At 38.7% G+C, this 16,192-nt stretch overlaps 1 protein-coding gene and 1 pseudogene across 1 annotated transcript; one reads left to right on the forward strand and one right to left on the reverse strand.

Moving 5' to 3' along the window:
- The first annotated feature begins 1,759 nt into the window (after window positions 1-1,759).
- LOC127905829 (uncharacterized) overlaps window positions 1,760-16,192 on the forward strand; it is a 31,177-nt pseudogene continuing 16,744 nt past the window's right edge.
- LOC112328848 (uncharacterized) lies at window positions 9,579-15,755 on the reverse strand. Its single transcript, XM_052456656.1, has 5 exons — window positions 15,651-15,755; window positions 14,703-15,413; window positions 14,196-14,504; window positions 13,447-14,054; window positions 9,579-13,039 (listed from the first exon to the last, which is right to left on the reverse strand). The coding sequence occupies exons 1-5, from the start codon at window positions 15,753-15,755 to the stop codon at window positions 9,721-9,723; spliced, it is 5,052 nt and encodes a 1,683-aa protein (XP_052312616.1). The 3' UTR covers window positions 9,579-9,720.

Consider the following 16,192-nt stretch of genomic DNA (forward strand, 5'->3'; position numbering starts at 1 on the left):
AAAAGCTTGCAACCTATGAAACCCTAGATCTGGGTCCCATCAATAAGTTTATTATAAGCCAATTTAAGAATATAAAATTTAAAAACTTTATCAAAGCAAAAAAAAAAAGATAACTAAAAAAAAACCTCGAGCGAACCCTACAACCAACTCGAGTCAACAAATCAAACACTTGGTTTAGGACACGAAATTGAGATGACCCTATAAAAAGAAAAGCTAAAAAAACACTAACAAAAAACAACATTAAAAAATAATTTTAAAAAAAAGATAAAAGTCGAATCGGGCTAATGTTTTAGATCTATTACCCAGGTAATGAGACTAGGGTGACCCCATTAAAGGCAAACTTGAAAAAGCAAAGAACGACAAACTTGAAAAAAAAGAAGCAAGATTTTTTATCAAACAAACATTGAAGGATAAAACTGAGAAAATAAATCAAATAAAAAAACATTGCAAAACAAAAAAAAATAGCAATTAAAAAAATTAGGACTAAATTTGACATAAAAATGAAATGAAATTAAATATTTAGGTAAAAATCAAATCAAATCAAATGTTTAGGGATGAAATTGTAAAAAAAAAATCCATTAAGAAAATGATTTAAAAATAGCAAATAAAAGAATTAAGATCAAATTTGACATAAAAGTTAAATGAAAATAGATGCCTAGGGGTGAGATTGAAAAAGAGTAAATTAATCAAGAAAATGATTAAAAAATGGAAATTAAAATAATGAGGATCAAATTTGAATAAAATTTTAAAAATCAAATGACCAGGGATAAAAACAAAAATAAAATCAAATTATAAATAATCAATGTAAATTAAGTAATTGCAAATAAGAGAAGAGAAACTGAATCAAAAGAAGAAATAAAATGAAGAGTTGAAAAGAATTTTTTCATGGCGAACACGCAATCCGATGAAGAAAAAAAGAATAGAAAAGTAATTTCAAGCCAAATCATGCCGAATCACCATACACACGCCATCTAGAGAGGAAGAGAATGCCAAGATGAGTCAAATGATACGGTAGAATCACGGTTACAACCGCATGTGCCGCTAGAAGATTGTGGAGTGCTTGTTGTGTGTGAAGCACGAGTCAACTGCTTTTTTGTTTCATATTTTTTGTGCAAAAACTGAAAATATCCTTTAGACTAAATAATATTAACAAATAAACCACGGTAAAATTACAACCAAGTCCTTAAGACTAAGGTTAAAAAAAATCAAATTGTAAGGGCAATATAGTAATTCAATTGTTCTATAAAATATAAAAATACAAAAACACATTTGTGCATAAAACATTGAATTATTTTATTCAAGGGTTATATTAATAATTTTTCTATGCATTAAAAATATAATTACCAGAATAATCCTACATAATCCTCCATAAACATTTATATCATGGTAAAAAGATTACCTTACTCTTGAAACAAAGACAAAAATAAAATGACGAAGGAACAAAATAATAATTACTGCAATGAATAGAAATTTACGTCTGGAGATACAATAATATTGTTAAGGGGATTCATGTTTTAGGTAATTGTATAAATATTTAAGTATGCATATTATGTAAAAAAATAGAGATAGAGATAGCGGGGCCAAATAAGATATGTTTCTATATATTTTTTTATTTTAAAAATACATAAATTCATTCATCGTGAAGATTAATTTATTTTATGTTTTTTTATCCCTCCAATGAAAAACATTTTTATCCCTACTGAAATACCGTAAAAAATAGTAACCAAACACTAATGAATGTTAATAAAAAAAAAGTTAAATGAATGATAAATGTGTCATTGAACATAAGAAAGAAATCACTAAGCGTTTGGGTCGTCCCCTTATCCAAACAAACCCTTATGAGGTGTGTGTGTGTTAAAGTTTCTGTTTTTGTTGAAAAGTTTGGATTTTGTTTTTTGCATTTTTTGATTTGGTTTTTTTAGGGGTTTTGAAGGATTCTGTGAATCTTGGTTCTAGGGGTAATTAATGGTATTTAGGGTTTGTTTTGGTTTATTGTTTTTTGGAGGATTCTGTGAATTTTGGTTATATGGTCTGATCATGGAACGAAGAATTTTTTGAATTTGGATTATAGGGTTAGTTAATGGCGTATAGGCTTTGTTTTTATTATGTGCTATTGGTTTTATTATATGGTTGAAATGTCATTTATCTGCAAAAGTTTGAATTTTGTCTGTGATAGCGGGGTTGAGGTTGATATTGCAATGAGGGATGAGGGTGGTTTATTTTATGGAATAGGGATTGGGGGGGTTTTGAGTGTTTAATGTAGATAGGTGCTTTAACTGGTGTTTGCGATATGGGGGAGTGATTGCTTGTGCCGAATAGGATGGGATTAAATTTCTAGTTTTGCTGGGATGAATGGAGTTGCTTTGTGGTCATCGAAACTAAGTTCATTTCAGATTGAGTTGTTTGTTGAACTTTTGAACTGGTGGGTTGGCCTCTGGGTTGGTGAAAGGTTCGAATTCTTGTGTGACAATGGAGATGGGGGCTCTGAGATTAAGATTGCGATGAGGGATCCTGGTGGTCTAGTGGGTTATTATAGGGAATAGGGATTGGGGGATTTGGGTGTTTTAGTGAAGATAGGTAATTTAATCAGTTTTTGGAATGTGAGGGAGTGGCTCCTTGTGCTGAATAGGGAGTGTTTAAGTTCCCAGTTCTGTTGGGATGAATGAAGTTGTTTTGTGTTGGTAGAAACTAAGTTCATTTCTGATTGAGTTGTATATTGAGCTTTTGTACTGGAGTTTAAGCCTCTGGACTGATGTTATAGCATGCTTGAATTGTCATTTATTTGCAAGAAGTTTGAATTTTGTGTGATTATAATGAGGGATGTGTGTGGTTTGGTGGGTTATTGTAGGGAACAGTGATTGGGGAATCGGGGTGTTTTGGTGAAGATAGGTGCTTCGATCAGTTTTGTTATCTTGGGCTGGTGGAAACTAGAGACCAAGTTCGTTTCTAATATATTGGAACTTTTGTACTGCTGTGTTGACCTCTAGGTTGGTGCTATAGTATTGTTGTCATTGTTTATACAACCATAGACAGTTATAATATTTCTTCGTGTCTTCAAACGTGCCATTTGTTTTCTAGGCTGTCTATACTTTATTGGCTACTACCTTGCAACAAATACTCAGAGTTTCTAATGTCAACTGAATACATGAAAATATCCATCATATGGAGTGGATTTGAGAATCTGCTATATCATAAACTAATGGCACTTGATTATTAGTTTCATTTGTGCGAGTCCACCTTTTTTGAAAATGATACTATGTGAACACTGATGGCTGCTATGTTCAGTAATAGCCTCCTGCGTGATTGACTGGGACAGGTTCATAGTTGGAAGAAATTAAATTTGAAGACTTGGCCTTGAACCAATATGATGGCTATAACTGGAAAATGTAGATATTAGTTCTTTCTATGCCAGATGAAATTTCAATCGAAAACCAACTTTTCAATTATGAAGCCTTCTGATTGTAATTGCTTTGTGGAAGATCTAAACTACTTTGTAACAATCAAGCCTATCCCCTAAACACTATCTAATATGGCCATATTCTCATGTTGAAAATATAATTGATTGGAATAGAGGCTTTAGAATTTATGGTCGGTCTGATGGTTTATCCAATATGGCACATGATTTTTGAATCAATTGGAGGATTGGAATCTATCAAGCAAGCTTTGTATGAACTGTTGATTCTTCCTCTGCGGAAACTTGAGCTCTTCTCACACGGGAAACTTCTTGGTCCACAAAAGGGGGTATTGTTATATGGACCTCCAGGCACCGGGAAGACTATGCTTGCAAAAGCTAATGTCAGAGACTCTGGAGCTGTTTTTATAAATGTGAGGATCTCTAATCTGATGAGCAAGTGGTTTGGCGATGCACAAAAGCTCGGTGAGTATAGATCGCATTTGAATTGCCTCTCTTGTGCTTGAGCTTTGTCTTGCATTTAGCAAAACAATGACGGTTTAAAATTATTGCCTTGTTATTCTAAAACTTGCTGTCACCCACCGACTATGTTGAGTGAAATTTAGTTTCACTCTGATAATGAAAGCAAGGTAGTACTTTGTGAACATTCTTAACTTGTCCTTATTGAAGATCTTTATCAGCAACAAGATTTTGTTGGATGCTCTATTAACTTTAAAAAACCGGGCACTGTAGCTTGCTTATCTAATGGATCTTACTCTAATGAATAAGATTGCAAAATGATCAAAATATTGGTATTTTTGTTGCTGTGTGGTATTTCTATATATCCTGCATCAGGGATTTAACAAAAGTAATTGAATGGCATACATTCTTGCAATTGTGAAAGTGGTCATTACTGTATTTTGCAACTAAATCGTTGTGTTGAAACCATCCCTCATTAGTCATTACATTCTTTTCTGCATCTGAATCCATTCAAGTCTTGTTGGTTCTGTGCTGACTAGAAACAGACTTAGAAGTAATTAACTAAGTTTGCGTAGTTGCTTTTTTGCTCTTATTGAAGTTCTTATAATCTGATTGATGTTGATTCTCTTCTATGCTGTTGCAGTTGCTGCTGTTTTTAGCCTGGCTTATAAACCTCAGCCTGCCTTTATATATATTCATGGGCCTGGCCTGGCCGGACTCAATGACAATATCTTACAAAAAATTATTTTAATGTTTTCCGTATCAAACATTGTTTGTATAAACCTATCTTGCTTTTTTTTGCTTTAGATATAAACAATGCTTTAGAACATTGTTTGTACATGTTGAGATGGTTTTATCACACTTTTTAATAGTCATTCATGTCTTACAAGTTACCAGAATTACTCTATTTTACTTGCAAGTATTGCTGCTGTTGTGATAATAGAATCTCTTAGTCAAGGGTTCTTTTAAATTTACAAGAATTGCTTCAATATGTTCATAACTCTATGACTTTCAAAATACTCCCAGAAACAGAGATTGATTTAAGAGATCACGAATAAGGAAATGGACACATAAAAAAAGGACCCAAAACATAAATGATTTTATAGTTAACACAAACTTGTACATTTAACCTTGAATTATGTAAACTACAAAAAAAAAAAAAAATCTAATACTATGAATTTGCCACCCTATTGTTGATCCACTTGATATCTTGTTTGTACTGCAAAATTAGAAAGGTAAGACTAATCAAATGAAATAGTAAAGAAAAGACTTGCTGTGAACATAAAATTTGACAACTCAAATGCTTGCAAAACTTACTTGAAAATATCAATTGCATTATTTAGTTTCTTCTAGCACCATATCTGCCAGCATTCTTCTTTGTTTTTTTGCTCTGGAGATTCCATTTATCTTCAACCATCCTAAGAAACCATGAAGGCTTTTTTGTTCTAAACACAACGTATCCCGTTGCAACTCCAAACACAAACCCGCATCCATACCCCATTGTCACAGCTTTCCATCCAAATCCTTCTCCAAACAATGTTGAATCATCTCCTTTGTCGCACATGAGCGACGTCGCGGCGATCGTCCACCCATAAAAAATAAATAAATGGACGGGGGATATATTTGGTCAATGTGGGAGACAAGGAATTCGTTGTCTCTTAGCAGTGAAAAATGGTGTGGGAGTCGCCACCTAGTATTTTGGTCACTAGGAACCCTAACTGGTCTCAGAGATTGGGTACGGGGACTGGTTGCGTAAAGGGAAGGTATTAGCACCCCAAATACGCCCTACCTAAGGTAAGCTGCATTGTTTATTTGTCTGATAAAATTCAAGGTTTCGTTGTGTTTCCTAGTTGTTGGTCCATCTACGGTTCAAGAAAAGTCCTCCTCAATAAGGAGGTCCTTATCTTATCGGGTAAAACTTAACCGTTCTAATGTCTATGTAAAAAAAACAAATTTTTAATATCAAGAAATACGTTTTATGTATAAATTCATAATCCCTCATACTAAAAGAAGACCAAAAGAATTTTTTTTAGAATTTTTGAAATATTGGCCTAGTTCTCATGGCTTGAATAAACTGGTTATTAAAGTCAAAATGCATGTTAATACATATATTGTTTTGAAATTTTCTTTGTTATATGAAAAAGATGATGTTATAATATTTATATATATATATATTGGAGAGACTAAGCCGTATTTTAAAACAAAACATTTTTTAAATATGTATTTTGTACGCTTTGACGCAAATCGGGTATTTTAATACTGGGTTTGTAAAAAATACAACCAAACATTAATCCACTTTGATAAAATAAATGCAGAAAAATCAACAATATTTTCAAAGATATTTTTAGAAAATTTTTGAAAGCAAAAGACATTTTTTGTTTTGAAAATCTTTGATGTTTTGATGAAAACCGGGTATTTTAATACCGGATTTTGTATCTTTACAATATAAAATACCAACCAAACTTAATCAAAATATAATAATAAAATTACAACAAAATCACATATATTTTTCTATAATTTTTGCAAATTTTTATAATTTATATATATATATATATATATATATAAATAATACAAAATATAATATATATATATATAATAATAATATTAAATCGGGCTGGGCCGGCCCAAACCACTGGGCCGGACTCAGCCCAAAACCATGATGGGCCGAGGTCGGCCCAAAAATGTATTGGGCCGATCTCGGCCCAAAAAATTATCTTCTGGGCCAGACCCGGCCCAGAAGACTGGGCTAGACCATGATGGGCCGAGGTCGGCCCAAAAATGTATTGGGCCGATCTCGGCCCAAAAAATTCTCTTCTGGGCCAGACCCGGCCCAGAAGACTGGACTGGGCCAGGACCTGCCTGGCCCAGCAACAAAACGGGCGGGGGGAATTAATTTCCCCCCGCCCCTGCATGCAGAACGCTATTCGTTCTGCATGCAGAGAAGGAAATAAAGAAATGCCAGAATGGGGGAGGGAGAAGGGTACCTGGCGCGGAGGAGGTGGTGGCGCTGTCGTTGCTGGCGGAGGCTGTGGCGGAGGCTGGCGGCGCTGCGACTGTTTCCGGCGGTTTGGTTCGTTCTCCCCGTTGCTCCTTTTCTCTTTGTTTTTTTTTTCGGTTTGCTTTTTTTTCTTTTCTTTTCGGGTTGGTTCTACCTCTCTTCCCGTTCCTCTTCTCTGTTTTTCGTTCCCCTCTCTTCCTTCTCTCTCCTTCGTTCTACCTCTTCCTCTCTCTCTCCTCTGTTTTTTTCGTTTTTTTCTCCCCGTCTCTCCTCTGTTTTTCTCTTTTTTCTTTTCTCTTCCCTTCCTCCTCCTTTCTCTGTTTTTCCTCCCCCCTGCTCTCAGCGTTCTTGGCCTCTATTTATAGAGGCCAAGGACGCTGTTTTTTACAGCTCTCATGGGGGGCAGCCGGCTGGTCGGCCATTGGGCGCGGCTGCCGAGGTTCGGTGGGTGGTGCGCGGTGGGTGGTCGGTGGGCTCCAGGCGAGAGTGGCCGGCAAAAATTCAAAAAAAAGCAACCCTTTTTCCCTTCTTCCCCGCTGCGTGATCGGGGGAAGAAGATGAACAGTGTCGTTCAAAACGACACCGTTCTGCTCTTTCTTTTTTTTTTTTTTTTTTGAATGCATGAAACGGCGTCGTTTTGGCGAAAACGCGCCGTTTCATTTAAATGTGGCGCCAAAAATGCGCTAAATCTCAAATCAGCCCTCAATTATCTTTTGTCCCTTCAATTGCATCCCTGCCGAATTCGAACCCCGTCCCTATATTTGGCCGCGTTTTTCACTTTGGTCCTTGGCCTCTGAATTATGCAATTGAGCCCTTAATTGATCAAAAACTTCTAATTTCTTCAATTAGGCCCCTGAATCAATTAATTCCAGCCCCTCCATTTACGCGCCTCTTCCAATTTGGTCCCTGGTTTCGAATTTTCTTAATTAAGTCCCCAATTGGCCCTTAAACTTCAATATTTATGCAATTAGGCCCCTGATTTGACCTAATAAATTCCTAAAAAATATATTTTGGCCCTAGAACTTAAATTTCTTCTAATTAAAGCCCAAATTGACTTAAAAATCAATTTTTCTTGCAATCAAATCCCCTATAAATTCATTTAAAAATCAAATTAAGTCCATAAACATCTAAATTTGGGCTTTTCTCCTCAAATTTCAAATTTTCCTTCTCAACAGGGCTCTCCTCCTTCAAGAATATACTGTCAAAAATCCAATCTTTGTATTTTTAACCTCATTGACCAATTTTCCAACCATTTTCTGAGCGCTTCTGCCTCCTGTTATTTTTCTAACCCCCTTTGGCTATATATTTTTATATATATTTTGTGGGGACCCAAAAATGGGTTACAACAGATGCCCCCTCTTTATAATGCTTACAGAGTAGAGGTTTTGCGCAGTAAGTTTTATAAAGATAACCCAAAATGGAACTCCCAAAACTGATCTGGTTGAAGCTTGATTGACCTGAAACTTGTCTTTTACAGCAATCCTCCTTAACTTCAAAAACTATGATCAAAATTTATCATCTTGAGATCCCTTCTGGCGATTTCTCTAAACCAAAATCTATAATTATTGCTTACTCAACTTGGAATCCCGTCTGGCAATTCCCTTTTAACCAAACGAAGTGTGAGGTCCCATCTGACGACCTCCAAATAGCGAAATATGAGATCCCTTCTGGCGATCTCCCTTAGTCAACTTGGAATCCCATCCGGCGATTCCTTTTATTCAATGAAAAACGAGGTCCCATCTGGCGACCTCTAAATAACAAAACACGAGATCCCTTCTAGCGATCTCCTTTAATCAACTTGGAATCCCATCTGGCGATTCCTTTTTTCAACAGGTAATACGAGGTCCCATCTGGCGACCTCCAAATAGTGAAACACGAGATCCCTTCTGGCGATCTCCTTTAGTCAACTGGGAATCCCATCTGGCGATTCCTTTTATTCAATGAAAAACGAGGTCCCATCTAGCGACCTCCAAATAACGAAACACGAGATCCCTTCTGGCGATCTCCTTTAATCAACTTGGAATCCCATCTGGCGATTCCTTTTTCAACAGGTAATACGAGGTCGTTCTTCCTGATGGCAGGGTTCAAAACTTTTCATTTTCTCTCTTTTTCTTGTTCTTCTTGTTGTTCCAGAATCCACTACGGTTCGAAACCGTAATTCTTTGCTATTACCCACCATAATTCTTTCTTCGTCTCCAATCTTGCTGGTTTTGAAACATAGGCCCCCATCTTCTTCTTCTAGTTCGTGAGACTCCCTCTTGCTTGAGCTTGCCGTAATTCTTTGCTATTACCCACCATGATTCTTTCTTCGTCTCCAATCTTGCTGGAATGTATTAAGAACTCCTCCTGTAATGATTGAGAAAGCATATATGCAATGATTTATGATTATATGCCATGCATGCATTCGTACCTGGTTTTGAAACATAGGCCCCCATCCTCTTCTTCTAGTTCGTGAGACTCCCTCTTGCTTGAGCTTGCTTTTGAAGTCGTATGCTGGATTCATCTCTCGTGTTGTCTCTGACTTTCTTCGAGTAGTCTTTTTCCCAAAATGTATGACTTGTCATTGCCTCTTTGTCATGCTTTTGTCAAATGTTTTAGCTTGGTTTTTTTTTTTAAATCTATAGGCTTTCGCACATGAAAATATCTCTTATTGCCCCCCAGTGTAGGGGTGTGATTCTAGTCTAGGCTTTTATAGAGAGAAGAAATTCGTTCAGCCGATGCTAAACTTTTTAAATGAGATAACACAAGACATGCACTGTTGGGATTAATGCAAAAATGACTGTTGTGAGATCAATGCAAAAGAGAAAGAAGTCAATGGCCAAACTTTGCTTTATTGATTTAGGAGCCTACATCAAGCATAATATCTTTTTACAGAGTCAGAATTCACAGGTCGAGCTAGGTCTTCTCCATCCATTCTAGCCAACTTCAGTGCTCCTCCTGAGAATGCCTTCTTTACTATGTAAGGACCTTCGTAATTCGGTGCCCATTTGCTTTGATCGTCTCCAGGTAGTGACAATATTTTCTTCAATACTAGATCCCCTTCTTGAAACAACCGCGGTCTAACCTTCTTATCATATGCCTTGGCCATTCGTTTCTGGTACAGTTGGTGATGACATATTGCGGCCATCCTCTTTTCACTGATCAGGTTCAGTTGCTCATATCTCACTTTGGCCCACTCGGCCTCTTCTAATTCGGAGTCCATCAATACTCTTAACGACGGGATTTCTACTTCCAAAGGCATCACTGCTTCCATACCGTACACCAGAGAATATGGTGTAATTCCTGTCGAGGTCCTGACTGTAGTGCGGTATGCGTGAAGAGCAAATGGCAACATCTCATGCCAGTCTTTATACGTGACTACCATTTTTTGAATAATCTTTTTGATGTTCTTGTTGGCGGCTTCTACTGCTCCATTCATTTTCGGCCGGTATGGCGAGGAGTTCGAATGCTTGATCTTCCACTTGGTACACAACTCCACTATCATTTTGCCATTGAAATTCTGTGCATTATCAGTCACCATCTTTTCCGGAGGACCATATCGACAAATCAAATCCTTTTCTATAAACCTCTTTACTACGTTCTGTGTTACGTGGGCATATGAATTAGCTTCCACCCATTTTGTGAAGTAGTCAATAGCTACGAGGATGAATCTATGACCGTTGCTAGCTTTTGGGTTAACAGGTCCGATCACGTCGATTCCCCACATTGCAAATGGCCAAGGGGATATTAGATTAAATAGAGGAGCTGGGGGCATATTGACCTTGTCACTGTAAACTTGACATTTATGACATTTCCTGACATAGTCGATGCAGTCTTTCTCTAAAGTCATCCAAAAATAACCAGCCCTTTGTATTTTCCTGGCTATCATATGCCCGCTAGCATGTGTTGAGCAAATCCCCTCATGGACCTCTCGTAATGCCTTTCTAGCATCTGCCTCATTCAAACACCTTAGCAGGGTTCCATCAAATGATCTTTTGTACAGAATCTCTCCATCTAAATAGAAGTCTGTAGCCAACCTTCTCAAGGTTTTCTTATCCGTTTTGGAGGCTCCCACCGGATATTCCTGATTTTGCACAAGGTTCTTGATATCATAATACCAAGGCTGTCCGTCTATCTCTCCTTCAACTAAGCAACAGTGAGCTGGGTCATTTCTAATGTCAATGTGTACCGGTTGTACCTTGCACTTGAGATCAATGGTAGTCATAGCAGCTAGCGTGGCCAAAGCATCTGCAAAATGGTTCCCCTCTCTTCCCAGATGGGTGAATCTAATTTCTTCAAATTCCTTTGCTAGCGTGGACAGGTATTCCTGGTATGGCCTCAACTTTTCCTCTTTGGTCTGCCATTCCCCCTTAACCTGACAGATAATCAACATTGAATCTCCGTACACATCTAACTTCTTTATCTTCAGCTCTAATGCCGCTTTTAGACCAAGGATACAAACTTCATACTCAGCTGTATTGTTGGTGCACTCGAAATGTAGTTTAACCGAAACTGGATACTGTTTCTTATCAGGAGAGATTATTACCGCACCGGCCCCGTTACCATATACATTCACTGCACCGTCAAAAAACATTGTCCACCAATCTGTCTTTTCTTCTTCTTTTTCTATTGACAATATATCTTCATCAGGGAAGTCAAAATCCAAAGGTTCGTAATCTTCAACAGCATTATCGGCCAGATGGTTCGCGATTGCACTTCCTTTTACGGCTTTCCTTGTCATGTATATTATGTCATATTCTGCTAATAAAACTTGCCATCTTGCAATTCGACTTGAGAGAAAGGGCTTGTTACAAATATACCTCAAAGGATCCACTTTTGAAATCAACCAAGTGGTATAGTATAACATATAATGCCGCAACCTCTTTGCTGCCCACACCAACGCACAACAAAGCCTTTCTATCTCCGTGTATCTAGCCTCACATTCAGTGAATTTCTTACTTAAGTAATAAATAGCTCTTTCCTTCCTTCCGGTTTCATCATGCTGACCCAATACACATCCCATAGCTGCTTCAGTCACTGTTAGATACAATACTAGAGGTTTTCCCGATACCGGAGGGACCAGTAAAGGTGGATTTTGCAAATAATGCTTGATTTTATTGAATGCCTCCTCACACTCCTCATTCCAGGTTCCAGGATTCTTTTTCCTTAGTAGTCGGAATATTGGTTCACACGTCGTTGTTAACTGAGCTATGAACCGAGCAATGTAGTTTATCCTTCCCAAGAATCCTCTTACTTCCTTCTCCGTCTTAGGGGATGACATAGCTTGGATGACCCTTACTTTATCTGGATCCACCTCTATACCTCTATCACTTACCACAAATCCTAACAGCTTACCCGATTTAACTCCAAATGAACATTTTGCAGGATTGAGCCTTAATTCATACTTCCTCAATCTCTCAAACAACTTCCTCAAAACTTCAACATGATCCTCTCCTCTTTTAGACTTGGCAATCATGTCATCTACATACACCTCAATTTCCTTGTGCATCATGTCGTGGAACAAAGTCACCATTGCTCTTTGATAGGTTGCTCCTGCATTCTTCAATCCAAATGGCATGACCTTATAGCAGAATGTCCCCCACAGTGTGACAAAAGTTGTTTTCGTCTTATCCTCCGGAGCCATTTTTATCTGGTTGTATCCTGAAAAACCATCCATAAAGGAATATGTGGAACTCCGGGCAGCGTTGTCCACTAAAACATCTATGTGTGGTAGAGGAAAATCATCCTTGGGGCTAGCTTTATTCAAATTCCGAAAATCCACGCACACTCTAATCTTCCCCTCCTTCTTAGGTACCACAACAATGTTAGATACCCATTGTGGATATCTAACTACTTCTAGAAAACCAGCATCCCATTGCTTCTCGAGTTCTGCCTTGACCTTGATCCAGACATCCGGGTGGGCCCTTCTCAGCTTCTGTTTGACTGGTTTACAACCTTCTTCCAACGGTATCTTGTGTACTACAATATTTGTGTCCAAACCGGGCATATCTTCATAAGACCAAGCAAAGACATCTGCATATTCTTGTAACAGGGCGATCATTTTTGTCCTTTGTTCAGAAGTAACTAAGGTACCTATTTTCAACTCTTTCTTGAGCTGATCACTACCCACATTGATGGTTTCGAGTTCCTCGGCGATAGGCTTCCAAGTCTGTTCCTGTTGTTCTACTAGCCTGGTGAATTCACTAATATTGCTTTCATCCCATTCTTCTTCTTCCATAGCTATCACATGCTCGTTCAAGTTTGGCCATTTATTCTTGATGCTAAATATATGTGATGTTGTTGGAGATCCGCTTTCAGGATTCCTGAAAGCGGGAAGTGTTTGGTGTAAATGCATAAAAAAGAAAGCAATTTGTGGAAAGTGCATGATCTCACAATTTATTTAAAGAAAAAGTGGGCTCCATGACAAACATAAAGTCTAACCGACAATTGAGCCTTGATTGTCAACTAGCGAAAATAAATGAAAACCAAACAAAGCAATGACAAAAGCATGTTAAGACAAACAAAATTGGTTTACATTTTGAAAACCACTGGAGCTTCTTGGGTCACCCAATTCTGAAACTTCTCGTCTTGAGCCAACTTGCGCACAAAGGTCTTGGCGGAGACTTCTTCTATGGTGTAGACCGTCAGTTGTGGGAGTGCTTCATCTCCCTTTCTTGCTACTGTCTTCATGTCATCTCCTTCCACCTTGTTTTCCCCCAAGGTATTTATGCTAAGGTTTGACAGCTCTTGATCGAGGCTTTCGGCTTCTTTATCATGTTGCATTATGTATGCAGCTTTTGAGAATGACACGCTAAGGGGAGGGATTTCTAGCTTTTCTTCATCAGGCTCTCTTCCTTTAATTCTAGCCATCCTTCTTGCCCTTCTCCGACCAGCAGCCCACCGATAATCTTCTTGGTTAGGTTGGTATCCTAACCCAAATCTTTGAGCAGCACTTTTCATCCTTGCCAGATTAACCCCTTCTGGTATCCTGATAATAAAGTTATACTGAAATGGGATCCCGCGGTTCAAAAGGCATAGACTTGCCATCCTTGCTGCTTCTGAGATCCTTGGCCTTCTTAGCACTGTATTCTCCGGCACCCAGTCGGTGTTCACAATCTCAAAGGCATGGATATTGTTACCCTTGCAATCATTCGCTTCGATAAAAGGCACAGCCACATTCTTTATCATGGATACTGTCTCCTCAGCCTTGACAGTTACCAACATCCCATTCATGATATACTTCAGGCATTGGTGCAATGACGAAGCTACTGCCCCCGCTGCATGAATCCAAGGTCTTCCTAACAACATACTATAGGAAGGATGGATATCCATAACTTGAAGTGTTACTAGGAACATTTGTGGTCCCACATATAGCTCCACTTCTAGAGTCCCAATTATTGGCCTAGGTGAGCCATCATACGCTCTGGCCATCATAGTACTTGGCCTTATATGGGATTCATCGATCGGCATTTCTTCCAACATGTGCTTTGGCAACACATTAAGGGCCGAGCCGTTATCAATGAGTACTTTTCCTATGAGGCAGTCCTTGCACCTAACCGTAATGTATAAAGGCTTGTTATGTCCGGTACCTTCAGCATCAAGCTCATCAGCCGTGAAGTACAGGTAATTAGTTGCATGGATCCTTCCCACTAGATGCTCCATGGTTTTATATTCAATGTCTTGGGGTACATATGCCTCATTCAATACCTTCTGCAAGGCGTTTCGATGCGGCTCAGAGCTGAGTATCAGGGACATAAGGGAGATCCTAGCTGGAGTCTTCTTTAGTTGATCTACTATGCAATATTCATTATGCTTGATCAACTTCAGGAATTCATTCGACTCCTCTTCTGTTACTGGCTTATTAACTTCTAGTGCCTTGTCAAGATCTACCACTTCTTTACCCTTTTCCTTTCTCAACTCCTCGGAAGTAAAGCAACGACCACTCCTGGTCAACCCACTTATCTCAGTCTGGAACAAAGGAAGAGGAGCTTGAACGTTGGAGGCATAACCATAATTATAAGGCATGGCATTGTGATTCCCTTTTGTGTAGGACGGTTTAACCAAGATTAGCCTTGGGGGACCATTAGCTGTTTGTTGGACCCTGCATACTCCTGTCATCTCCATTTGACCTTCCATCATACTCACCTCTCCGCTGCTCTTCACGGGTTCAATCCTCAACTCCCCCATTTTTAGCATTTTTGCAATCTTTTCGCAAAACTCGATGCAATCCTCAATATGATGTCCTTCTCTTCCATGGTATTCACAGTAATCATCTCCCTCTAAATGGCTCTCCACCTTTGTCTTTAGAAATCCTGATTGTACCAACATGTCGTACAACCTCTTCATGGACACCTTCAACACCTTGCATTGATTTCCCACTTCGATCATGCCTATTCCACTACTACTTGAGGCATGTTTAGGCAACGGGTTTGAATTAACATTGGGCTTGTCTTCAAAGGATACCCATCCTATCTTAATAAGCTCCAGCAATCTTTTCTTGAAAGCGTAACAGGTTTCAATCCCATGCCCAGGATTACCCGCATGGTATTCACAAGTTAACTCGGGCTTGTACCAAATTGGGAATGGTGGTTGTAATGGTAGTGTAGGGATAGGAGCTATATGCCCAATGCTCAACAGTTTGGCATACATGTCCTTCAAAGGCATGGGTAACGGTGGCAGTTGTTCTGAAGGGTATCTCGTATGGGGTCTTTGGTAGTGATTTTGGTAGTTTGATTGGTTATTTGTTCGATTAGGGGAAAAAGATTGGTTAAAGTTTATGCGTGAGAATTGAGAGGTAGGTACTTGTGGATTGTGGGAATCTACTTTCTTGCCCTTATACCCATCTTCCAGATTGTTAACATCGCCTTCTCTCTTTCTTCCAATAAAGCCCTTCTTTTCCGCTGGCATTGCTATTCGCCCAGCTTTAATCCCCTGTTCTATCCTCTCAGCTATGCGTACCGCATCATAGAAATGTTGAGAGGAGCTACCCATTAGGTGCTCATAATAAGGTGCTTTGAAGGTATTGGCAAACAAGCTCACCATCTCCGTTTCTATCAAAGGGGGTTGGACATGCATTGCCTCATCCCTCCATCTTTGCGCATAAGCCCTTACTGACTCCTGGCTCTTTTTCTCCATTGCCATTAGACTTGTTCGATCAGGAGCGATTTCCATGTTAAATTTGTACTGTTTGAGGAAAGCCTCCACCAAGTCTCTCCAGCTCTTGATCCTGATGCTGTCTAACCTCATGTACCAGCTTAAAGCGGATCCTGCTAGGCTATCTTGAAAGAAATAGATTAGCATTTTATCATCACGGATTGCTTCCGCCATTTTGTTGCAGTATGATC

Source organism: Populus trichocarpa, chromosome 10, assembly GCF_000002775.5.
Source record: "Populus trichocarpa isolate Nisqually-1 chromosome 10, P.trichocarpa_v4.1, whole genome shotgun sequence".
NCBI lineage: Eukaryota > Viridiplantae > Streptophyta > Magnoliopsida > Malpighiales > Salicaceae > Populus > Populus trichocarpa.

Coding starts and splice junctions, on each gene's coding strand:
- LOC112328848 (XM_052456656.1), bottom strand. CDS start 15,755: ATGCCAGCGGAAAAGAAGGGCTTTATTGGAAGAAAGAGAGAAGGCGAT. Junction 15,414..15,650: donor TAGATTCCCACAATCCACAA/GTACCTACCTCT, acceptor ATTTGGTACAAG/CCCGAGTTAACTTGTGAATA. Junction 13,040..13,446: donor GCCAAGACCTTTGTGCGCAA/GTTGGCTCAAGA, acceptor TGAATTCACCAG/GCTAGTAGAACAACAGGAAC.